The 11,925-nt window shown below is 35.3% G+C and overlaps 1 protein-coding gene across 4 annotated transcripts in view; it reads left to right on the forward strand.

Annotated features, from left to right (window-relative positions):
* Oatp74D (Organic anion transporting polypeptide 74D) overlaps positions 1 to 11,925 on the forward strand; it is a 122,109-nt gene that overhangs the window by 99,135 nt on the left and 11,049 nt on the right. For all 4 annotated transcript variants that reach the window (XM_087411931.1, XM_087411933.1, XM_087411934.1 and 1 more), the window contains 6 exons: positions 1,597 to 1,719; positions 7,492 to 7,656; positions 8,914 to 9,109; positions 10,672 to 10,822; positions 11,238 to 11,478; positions 11,794 to 11,922. In XM_087411931.1, coding sequence (XP_087268057.1) covers positions 1,597 to 1,719; positions 7,492 to 7,656; positions 8,914 to 9,109; positions 10,672 to 10,822; positions 11,238 to 11,478; positions 11,794 to 11,922 — 1,005 coding nt within the window. The remainder of the gene's footprint in view (positions 1 to 1,596; positions 1,720 to 7,491; positions 7,657 to 8,913; positions 9,110 to 10,671; positions 10,823 to 11,237; positions 11,479 to 11,793; positions 11,923 to 11,925) is intronic.

Genomic DNA, 11,925 nt, shown 5'->3' on the forward strand with positions numbered 1-11,925 from the left:
AATGATTAAGAATAAAGAAATATTCCACTTACAATATATATTTTGAGCTTTATAATATTAACAATAACCAACTTATCGAAATTCTTCATAAAACGCTTAATCTTCGATCTTTAATATAAATATGCAAAAAGATTTGGTTCGCTAAAAGTTATTTGATCTTCATCCGTAAAAGTTGTATACTTAGTATTACGTGACAAATCTATCTGCAATTTTTGTCGCTAGAGTGTACTATTAGATAGATATTTATTAATCTCTTATTAATATATTAATCTTGATTTTACATCGAAAAATATGTCGAACGATATAAAAATAATTCCTTGAGCGACAACTGATGGCAAAAGTCAATAACTAGTAATTCACTTTAAGTTTGCATTAAGTAGTAAATTAATGTCTATGTGATTACATTATCCATCTGATATTAATAAAAATCTTAAGTGCCTTAAGTAATTTTATAAAAATATGTATTATAAGATATATTTATTATAACGTATAATTAATAATACAGTAGGAAAGTACACCAATTATCTGGACATTGATTATCCGGATTTTAAAAAATATATTAAAAATGTTCATCCAATGATTAATTTTAACTAATTTTCAAGTGTAGTTCTATCTATTAATATATTTTTGTGGTTATTCCTATTTATTAATATTTCTTAGATCACTAGAAATATTAGATTTATTTCTAAATGTCTTAGATTAAATTGTACATAAATAAAATTAAGATGTTCGAATTTTATGAAAATATTTAGCATATTATTAGTACAGATAGGTACAAATAAAACGCTCAAATCAACAGACCTCAACGCAGAAATTCATATGTGATAATATTTGTATCGTTTGTTTTGTATATTACTTGACACAGTGTGGAAATAAACACAATCCTCGCAACATAAATAATAACAAATCTGTACACTATCATTCTGTAGACTAACTGCGGTAAATTAGATATAGCAAGGTATCAGTACGAAGATCCAATAACATGGATGTAACGACAAAATTAAGGAACGCATACAAGAAAGTACAGATTGTTGCACTTGCTGAAATTAAATCGGAATATGCAATTGCTCGTGAACTGAAGATATCAATAACACAAGTTAGAATTATACTTCACAAGTATAAAATACAGCAACATTTAACTATTATTTTACCAACGTTTGACTCTAGTGAATATGAACTATATTTTAAACTATCAGAACAAATATTTAAAGAACGAAATGTACAGTTATGTATTAAGACTATTGAGATAATCAACAGAAAGAATGCAAAAGATCTTTTCAATATTTTCAAATTTTATAACTTGTAAGTTAAAATATTTAATTATATAATTATAATATATATAATATGATATAACACACACACACACACACACACACACACACACACACACACACACACACACATACATATATATATAATAGACACTGTGTATGCTTATTGAAAATTTTGTGCGGATAATTAATAGTGTTCGACAGTTTTATTTGTCTGAATAATTGGTGTGTTTTATTGCGTCTGTAATTTACTATCACGTGACTGTTTATTTTGTTTTAATTTTTATGAGGAATCTTTTTATTAATTTTTTATGTGATGTTTCAGGCTTAGTCCTGATATCAGCTCTGCTGATGATCGTCAGCATCGGGATGTTCGCGTTCCCCCCACGGTTGCCAACAAGTCGATCTCCACCAAGAAGATCGGATTCACAGAAACCCAGCTTGCGAGGTAAGTTCTGATTTATTCTTCAGGAATGTCTCCGATCTCTTTCGTCAAGCTAGTCGCTATTTCGACCGCATGACATCGAATCTCGCGCCAACTTAATCTATCTTTATAGTTCGTCATAAGCTGCTTTCCCGTCTCTCTTTCTCTCATTATCTCTTTCTTTCTTTCTGTTTCACGATTTCCCGTGCGTATGATCTCGAAAAGAGTCCTCGGGAGCGAAAAGGAAAACGGACGTGTTGTCCATTCCGTTGTAATATTAATTTATCCTCGTTGCAATAATATGCAACGTGTAAATTTAATTCGTACCGTATATATGTCGCTCGTGCTTTCTTTCTTTCTATCTATAATTGCAATATATACAAATTCCGGTATTTCAATACTTAATGATGATTTGTACCAGCATTTATAAAATGAATCACTGCGTGTGATAACGTTGCAGCAGCCGCTGTGAGAATACAAATAGTATAAAGGACAGAAAATTACGCATTTGAATTTGCCCGATTAAAATTTGAAATATATTCGCGATCTTATGTAAGAAAATATAATTATTATAGTGTGTACAAATAGCATATGAGATTACAGTATAGAAAAGTGAATTCTGAAGGAATATGAATACTGAAAGTAAAGGAATAATAATAGATTTTCTTTTGATTGCTGATAATATTACTACGTTGATGGCAAGTGTTTTTATTGTACGTTGAAAAGTTCACGACGAAAGGCGAAATTCTGCTTGCCACTTGCCATAGTCCGCGGATCGAAGGCTAACGAGAATGCAAATAGAAGCCGGAGACAATGTGCTCTTCGTAAGTTAATCGGGAGCTCACGAGCGATTTCGCCTACGGCTCGAATAATGCTTTCTCTTATACATATATTTACATTGCTTATCAAGGCAACGATATATCGGTGTGATCTTTGGAACAATTTTTGTCAATTTTTTAAAGTTTATTAATTTAATTTTTTGTCGATTAAATTTTTATTTTATAATAATAATAATTAGAGAGAGAGAGAGAGAGAGAGAGAGAGAGAGAGAGAAGAAATAAATGTATAAGAAATACTAAAAAAAAATGTAATTGCAAACTACAAAAAGATGCGAGCGTCGAGCAATGCATTATACAAAAGTCTCTATATATAACATTTATTTCCAGCATTTTAGAGTTTTTTTTTTGTGTTAATCTACTTCTTCGCTCGGCTTCAGGTTTAGATGTATATTCAATCTGTAACAACCCACGCGTTTAAATCGCCTCCATTATCCAACGACGATCGAGACGCAACAGGATGAATCACTATGCCATATCCGCAGCTGCATCGATATCTCACGCGAAGTCCCAATATTGGTTCCGCCGTCGTCGCACGGCGACGAATAATGCATTCATATGACTCTATCTATGCGCACAAAAGAAGGAACGAAGTGATCAGACGATTTCTGAAGCGGTAAGCCTCCGGCGGTTCAAGGTCAATGGCGGATCTAGGTGCCGAGCGGAGAAAATCGGTATCGCCTCTGCCTATATAATATATGCGGGTCCAATCGGGAAAGTACGGCTCGCGCCGAGATTTACAGGTTTCGACACGCCTGTAAAAAAAAAAAAATATTCGGCGCGCGATTAGGCTCTCTCCGTGGAGAATCGTTTCTCGAGCTCCTCGAGAGTGACTCTCTCGTGAAATTCGGCAACCGTGAATAATCAACTTCATGATTAGATTTCTGCGCTTCTGCCGTTTTTTCCCCTTTTCTCGATGTTTCCAGTTGAACTTGTACTGCCAGAAGTGGCTCTTTGAAGACGATATTTCATGCTTCATTTGCTATCCAATCACCTTGACCCGTTTAATCCTCTGATTTCTCTTAAGCCGCTCAAAATGTATTAATTTAATACATTATTAAAATACGTGTTTAAGTCATTATGTTAATTGCAAATATTAATAGTTAATCTTGGAATAATTATGTCGGATGGAAAGGCCACTTTAAAAATATCTCGACAGAAAAAAAATTGAAAAAGTGATTGTAAAAAGTGTTTTTTTTTTTTAAGGGAATTAATATGAATTTATATTTTTGGTAGAATCGGAATTTTTATTTTGGAAATAGAAATCTGCTGTAATGTTCTCCGTAAAATCTACGTGATATTCACGTACCCTATTGACAAATAATCATGTTTTAAAAATTCCGTACAATTTTTTATAACGCAATAATAAGTGGCCAAGAAAGAGCAGACGCGTAAGAATAATTTTTACAATTCTTATAATTTCAAAAAGATAAAAATGATATATTTTTAGTACGATACGTTTCCCAGACAATTTTCCGCACGATTTGCGAAAACGTTCGTTTTAATTATCGCTTACCGAATTGCTGCGTAACTAAACGAGAATTTAGCTCGTTCTGATGTGGAAAAAGCCTGAAATCGTCGGATGCTCCTTTAACGGACCCTCGCGCGCGGACGATGCGTTCACGCGTGCGTCGCGTAAACGGCCGCATATGTGCGTGCGTGTACGCGCCGGGGAGCGTATACACTGCCGCAGTCGTAGCCGCTCTTTGCGTGTGTGCGTTAATAATAATGACTGACCGACTCGTGCACGAGGTGGGGCAAGTTCACGGTCACGCGTCGTGTATAGAGGCGGTGGTGGACACGCACGCGCGTACGTTTTGCGCGTGCACACGGACTAACGTGCGTGTGTCTCTCATTTCGGATTCTTTTTTTTTCGTTTCCTTTTCTTCCTCTCCTTTTTTTGCGTTCTGTGTTCTGTGTTCCTCTCGCTCTCTTCCTTTCTCTTTTGCTCATCTCTCTCGGTTGCTCTGTACGAGCGAATTCGCTACGAACCGCATTACAAACACCGTCGCACTCAATTCGGCGGATCGCCTACGTGCGAGCCTTTTTAATGTCTAACTTTTAACCCGTGTCTCTTCTAATGTTTTATTTATTGTCGGACACTCTGTTATTTTCTTGAAAGTGAGTTCCTGCGCCTTCGCATATTTATATACGAATATTTTAGTATCACGTTTTAAACATGTTTTATTTCTGCGTATAATCGTAAAGCCAAGTAAATCAATTTATACAAAGACGCAAAAAAATCGCGACGATCGAAAAAAAATCGAAAAATTATAACTATCATAGCTGTAATGATGTACAGGATAGCGCACAAAACGTCATAACATTTAATTTTCAAGTTTTGGCAATCAATTCTATATTAGTTCTGTCTAATTCTATTTTGTTAAAAATAAATATATATAATTGTATAAAATTATACAAATAATAAGACATTTCATGCGCCATCTTATAATCAGATATGTTGAATTCACAACAATTAGATTGGGAAATACAATTGAACCGTTCTGCAATATCTAAGTTTCACGACAGGACTTACAGATACTCAATAGATACTCGAATCAAATTCAATTGTTGTCCAATTATTGTGCAATCACTACAGTCGAGCGCAATTATAAAATAACACTTATTAAATAGCATTTATTTATACATAATACGCTCTCTTATTGATCTTACCAATTTTCAGTGTCTCTCGCATTAATCACTAACCTAATGACGTTGGTGATTATAAAATTGGTGAAGTAAAACATTTGTCAGTAAGAGGATATATTTTTTAACATACGATAACGATCGGCGTCTCACGTTCGAACCTTTAAAGGGTACTTTGTACGTGCGCGATAATACTCGGAGTGCAATGTTAGTCACGTTTGTCTACTCATGGTCTGTAGGACGTCCCTATGCGGAGTTGCCACGACTGGCCTCTCCTAGCTGGCCTCTCACGGGTGCCTAGAAGAACTTCTAGGCAGTCCTAGGCATGTAGCAGCGTTTGCACGCACAAGGTTACGCATATACTATACACTTTCTACAGTCTCATGCGAAAAAGACGCTCAACTCGTTCAAGTAGATAAATTAAATCCTCGGCAGAGGGAGATCGAAAGCATTTATTTAGCTTCTTTTTGAGCAAATTACAAAGTGATTAATTTAGCTTTTAATCTGCTCTTCGTTTTATGATAATCAGATTTTTTTTAAGCGATGAATCTGTTTCTCCAGCTTTTATTTTTACAAGTGAAACTGAGCAATTGCATAGAGCTTAAAATGTTATGAACTTTTATTCCTAATTCTTAGTAAAAAAAAAAAGATCTTTTTTAATATTTACGATATTTACTTTAATATTAATAATACCTTTAATTTTTCTTTCTTCTTCTGGATAATTTTTAGAGAAACTTTAAGACTATCTTGTGACAGTTATAATTTAAAAATTAATAAATTATTGAAATCATTGTTTTTCTATTTGATATTTTTCAAAATAAGAAAGGAAACAAATTCATCCATCGAAATATTGAACATATACTATATAGTTTCAATAGCATTTAATAGAATTAAATATATTTTATATTAACTTTTTAAAATAATGTTTCTATTTTTAAATGTTGTAGCGCACATAAAAAGATACACGTTTTCAATTTTGAACTTTACAACAATTTAGTAACAAGAGAGAAAGACAATTGTGAACATTTCTCTCATTAGAATCGACTGCAAATTGATTCGAAAGGTGTGTAAATGCGTTTGCCGAATTTGGAGAATAATTTCGTGCATTTCAATCGCGACAATGTCGTTCCCTTAATCGTCTGAAACTAGAATGCTGGCGGTCTATAGTTTCTGAGAGAGCAGGTATATACGTTTCAATGGGTCAATACGTTCGGTCAGCCAAGCGACGTACCTTCGTCTGGCCAAGAGCGTGTGTAAAAGTCCACGCGACGCATCGATCTTCACCGTACATTGATTCCAGCGAAACTGCTAGTAAACGTAGTCGTCGTCATCGTCGTCGTCGTCGTCGTCGTCGCTGTCGTTAATACTGAAATCGCTTAGAATTGTCTGCGAATCGCTCAATGTTTTATAACGCAGAATCGTACTACACAGACCCTCGTCCCTTTCTTCTTTTCGCGATCTCTTTCTTCATCCCACCTCGACCACCTTCGAACCTTTTCGCATCCTCTCGAGGAAGGACGCGAGAGGAGAGAGAGAGACTCGATTGCTGGCTAATTAGCTCGCCCCTCGTAATCGAGCTCGTAAATATATGGCGGATCGGTAGACCCGGCAACTCTGTCAGATTCGCAGAGGATGAGTATATACGGCTGTTGCACGTATATACGGCTCGAAGGGACAGAGGGATCAGACGAGACCGGGACCAATAAGAGATAACCGTGGCCACGCGTGCATCTCTCGCCTTGCCGCGATGCATCTGCGGAGCCGGATTGCGACTAGGACTATCGCTAAGGGGGCCCTGCGTAACCTTCGCCCATGAAACGTGTAACACCTCGAGTCGATGACCCGTATACCCGTGATACCCGTTGCATATTAATACGATGGTGTGAGATCTCGTTTCTCTCATTTGCCTAAGGAACATAATTAGTAGGACATTTGACGTCAAACTTTCGAAAATTTCGAAAGGACGTGGCATTCAATCAAGCGTTCATTCGTTATGTATATCTGTTATCTGATACTTTGTATATACCGACTGATTTATTGCTATTAGGTTGCTTGATAGATTTATATCTATTTTCCAGTGATTTATAGACGAGGAAGATAAAACGCAATTTACATTTTAATCGATGACAAATATTTCTTCATTACTCAACAATGTCTGGTTGTCATATCACAATTCTCTTTTACTCCACCTGTATCGGAAGTCGATGACAACTTTAATAAACACGCAGGAGTATACAGACTGATCTGATATTTATTCTTGTACCCACACGCGCACGCATTCCTGCATTAATTTCAACCGTTTGTACTGTTGCAGATTTTCCCAGTGCTGTAAAAAGGCTCTTGAAAAATGACATTCTGATGTTCAGAACTGCAAGTAGTGTGTTACACATCCTGCCGATTGCTGGTCTCTACACCTTCCTGCCAAAATATCTCGAGAGCCAATTTCGCCTACCGGCTCATCATGCAAACATGATCTCAGGTAATTATCGCGAATGAACATGCGAGTGGTACTCGGGGAATCCCGAAACGTATCCCCAATTATATTACTAATGACATGCATACCGTGAGAGATGAATCGTGTCCAGAGTAAAAGCGACGACATCGTTCCCGAAAGATCGGGCGTGCGACGTCGCAAGATTTCGCCGCCGGATGTCCGTCGCGATTACGACGCAAAGTGGATAATTTGACGTAAACGTCAGAATGGTCGTGTCATTTCGCTCACGAAAAAGAATTATTCTCTCACTTCGTTTATCGTGCAGGAAGTTGCAACAAAATTTGTTGGCCAATTAAACTGAATATAATCTAGCATTATTACTAATTCTTCTAAGAGACGATTTAAGAAAACATGTAATTTTCAACGGCATTACGTATTTCTATTTCTTTCTTTTTCCTATTTTTATTTCAACAAATTAGACTTGTAACGAATAAATAATATTAAAACGGTGTAATGAAAGATGCTAGCAGCAGCGATTTTGCTGCGTGTGTAACAATAATGGATAGTTCGACATAAACGGTAGTACGAACTCGCGCGTATCTCGGTATTAATTGTATAGTATCTTATTTTACGTGTATGCGCGTGCTAATTTATGATATTGTCTGCCGAGTAATTGGCGCCGGCTGTAGAACAAGGCTGTGCCGTTTCTACATTCTACTATCCGTCATTCTACGCTCGCTCGGGTATTATTCGAATATACAGCGAATAATTTGACAGAACTATCGCTATTGCGTTGTTGCTACTGAACTGATTTCGAATTATTTCGTAGCTGCTCGCAATAGAGATATATTAAACTATTTAAAATACGAGCAAAATATTTTAATTCTGAAATATCATGATAAATCTTTATTTATTAATTTTTTTATATTTGTGCTATTTTTTTTTATTATTGAAAACGTGAATGCTTTATTTTTATGATAAATAAAATGGAATAAACTAAACAAATAAAATTTATTTAACATATTGGATAAAATATTGAATAACGTATATAAAAAATTAATGTACTATGTAATTGTTAAATTCTTTTTACGTAAATATGTATTTTACACACTATTTATTGTAGCCAGATAATTTAGAAAACAGCGTATTTCTACGATTGTGTTGATTTTTATTAATAGAATCTATTTTAATAAAGTGACTATCATCATCCTTGAGTTCTCATGACTAGATTACGACGCAGAGCATGAATTGCCAGGTGAATGGCTCTGAATGATCGTATAATGAGCACGATTTTTTGCGCAGGTGTTGGTGGGATCCTAGTGATGGGATTGGGCATCATAATTAGCGGCGTGTTTATCTTGAGGGCGAAACCCAATGCGAGATTCGTCGCAGCCTGGATCGCCTTCACCGCGGTCGTTTACGCGATCGGCATGGGTGTGCTAATGTTTATTGGTTGTCCGATGGATGACTTCGCTGGACTTGTGTCACATTCGGACGGGTAAGTAATTTCATCCAACAGAATTTAACGAATCGTCGCTCCAATTACATTCAACGCGGATGTCATCGAAAAATGTCATTACATTACGAATACATAAATAAAATTATTGACATATAAACGTATGTATATTAAATGAAGATAATATAATATATTAAATATAATATTTATAATAATATTATATTAGCATAATTGAGTGTCAACGAAATCAATCAAGTTTTCTATTAATTTTATATTCATTATCAAGGATAACAAAATTTAATAAAATTTGTATTTTAATGCGTTTTTGTTTTAAATAGTTTTTCTATTAAAATAGAGAGTACAAAAAAGGCAGAAGAGATTTAGAATAATATACAGCATCCGCGATTAGAATTCAAGAATTTTAAATGTGGACTCTACGGATTCAATGGATCATATGACACGAATCCGTTTTGAATTTTCATATTCCTTTCGATAATATCGTCGCTTGACAATGTTTTCAAAAGTATTCAACTCATGTCAGTAACATCGTTACGAAACTATCGCGATTGCCACTTCGCGTATTCAAACGCGCGACTTGGCGAACGGCGGTCGGTGTTTAAAGAAAGACAACGTGTTCGAATGCGTGTCCGATTAGAATGTGCATCGTAAATACATGTATCGGAAACACACGTAGACCCTCGTCTTCCCTTCTCTACAAGTCAACGATATCTCCTGATTCCCCTAAATACGTATATTTCACTCTTCTGATTTGGACTTCTCGTTTATCTGTCCGGCGCGAAAGTGGGAAAACCTCGACAGTGACTTTCTGTGATCTGGAACACTATATCCCATCGAGCGAAACAATCCATGGCCATTTATTAAACGTGCAAATGCAAATTTTTCTTTTAATAACAAAGATTTAATCGATTTTCATGATTCTTGATTTTTCATAATTGATTCTTGCATAACTGCGAATAGTAACCTAATAGTACCTTTAGCCTCCTTTTTTCACCAGAGATTTTTCTCCAATCTTCTCTTTCCCTTTTTTTACTTCTGAAATCTAAATTTTTTTCTATTTTTATGTTATGTTATAAAAATTATAGAATTTAAGGATCGAGAAAAGAAGATATTTTGACTAAGAAAAAAGAGATATTAACTAATTTGACACATCTTCAAGACATATTAGGTGTTGGAATTAATTCGTAGCGTTTTTTAATGAAAGAATGTTATTTATTTCACATGAGCATTAAAAAATACATTAATGAAAGTACTTCCCATCACTTGTAAAACGCTACGAATTAATTCCAACACCTAATAATTTTTTCTAATATTTAAATTACATTATAAGCCGATATTTTCTTGCTTAAACGAGATATTTCGTCTATGATAATTATTTATTGAGCTGTTCTTCTTTATCTAATTAACTTAATGAAGATTAGCTCTTTTTAATAATTAAGCAAACGCATAAAACGTATTTTAATCATTAATCTATTTTCCTATCAGAACGAGTTGTCTTAAGTAAGCAAAGTAGATAGTTAAATTAAATAAAAATAAGATGTAGTTTACAAAGCGAAGTTGATCTACAAAGTGACCTATTTTCGCAGACTCTCTAGCTTCGAGCCGACCTGTGAGGCAACCTGCGACTGCGATCGGAACAAATTTAGTCCAATCTGCGGTGCCGATGGTAAAACGTATTTCTCTGCATGTCATGCGGGTTGCTCGAATTATACGGTTGCTGACGGCAAAGTGGCATCGGTAAGTGTTAAGCCCAGTAGTAGACCGGCATCCGACAAGACATGCTCTGATGACATGTCTGCTTGAGCGAGATTATATGGGATACGATAGTAATTGAATGGCTCTTGGAAACATCAAGAATTGGAATTGTTGCGAACTCATTCGCAATCTCTCGTTTTTGTTTGCAATGATATTTAAATAGCGTCACGGTTGTCAAAGATAATTTTAAGCGCACTGTCTTATTCAGTATTTCTTGAATCCTTACCAACGAGATTTAATTCTTAGAGCATAAATATCCATTGTAAGCAATTTCGTCTTTTTCGAAGTGAAATATTATTCAGCAGTTATGCTCTCACATTATAGACGCAAGAAATTATTGTCTTTGCTACGAATTATTGTCTTTTCTCTTCTGATGACGTTATTTGATATTTCACAGTTTTACAATTGTCAATGCATCGGAAATGCTACGATATCACCGGAAGTTATAAACACGGCGTCGATCGGTTACTGTGCACTGGAATGCAGTAACTTTTGGGTTTACATGATCCTGTTCTCTGTCTTCGTTTTTATTCACTCCACTAGCGAAGTGGGTTCTATGTTGCTCATTCTACGATGCGTGGATCCCAGAGACAAGGCTATGGCACTCGGCCTGATACAATTCGCCATCGGCTTGTTCGGTAATTATTTGTTGAGAAATTTTTCTCAATAATAAAAATAGAAATCGCGGTGTAAATTTTTATACGAGAATTCACTTGTCCCAAATAAAGGAGAAAATAAATGAATAACATTTTATATAATTTTTGAAAAATAGAAAAGATTAATTATTTATAGAGACAGATTTCATAATTCCATAAAATGTAATTTCACTTGAATTGAAGAAGAGATAAATCAATCATCGAAATAGATTGACGTAGCGAAGGAATTGAAAATTCTTACTTTTTCACTGTTCTAAAAATATCTTTTTAACAGTATCTTTTATTTCTTCGCTTTAGGCAATGTTCCATGTCCTATCGTTTATGGTGCTGTGGTGGACTCCGCTTGTCTCGTATGGGAATACGCTTGCGGTGAGCGAGGCGCCTGTTGGCTTTACGATTCGAACGTCTTTAGAATGTTCTATCACGGTA

This window comes from Acromyrmex echinatior, chromosome 12, assembly GCF_024713525.1.
Source record: "Acromyrmex echinatior isolate Ae372 chromosome 12, ASM2471352v2, whole genome shotgun sequence".
Classification (NCBI taxonomy): Eukaryota; Metazoa; Arthropoda; class Insecta; order Hymenoptera; family Formicidae; genus Acromyrmex; species Acromyrmex echinatior.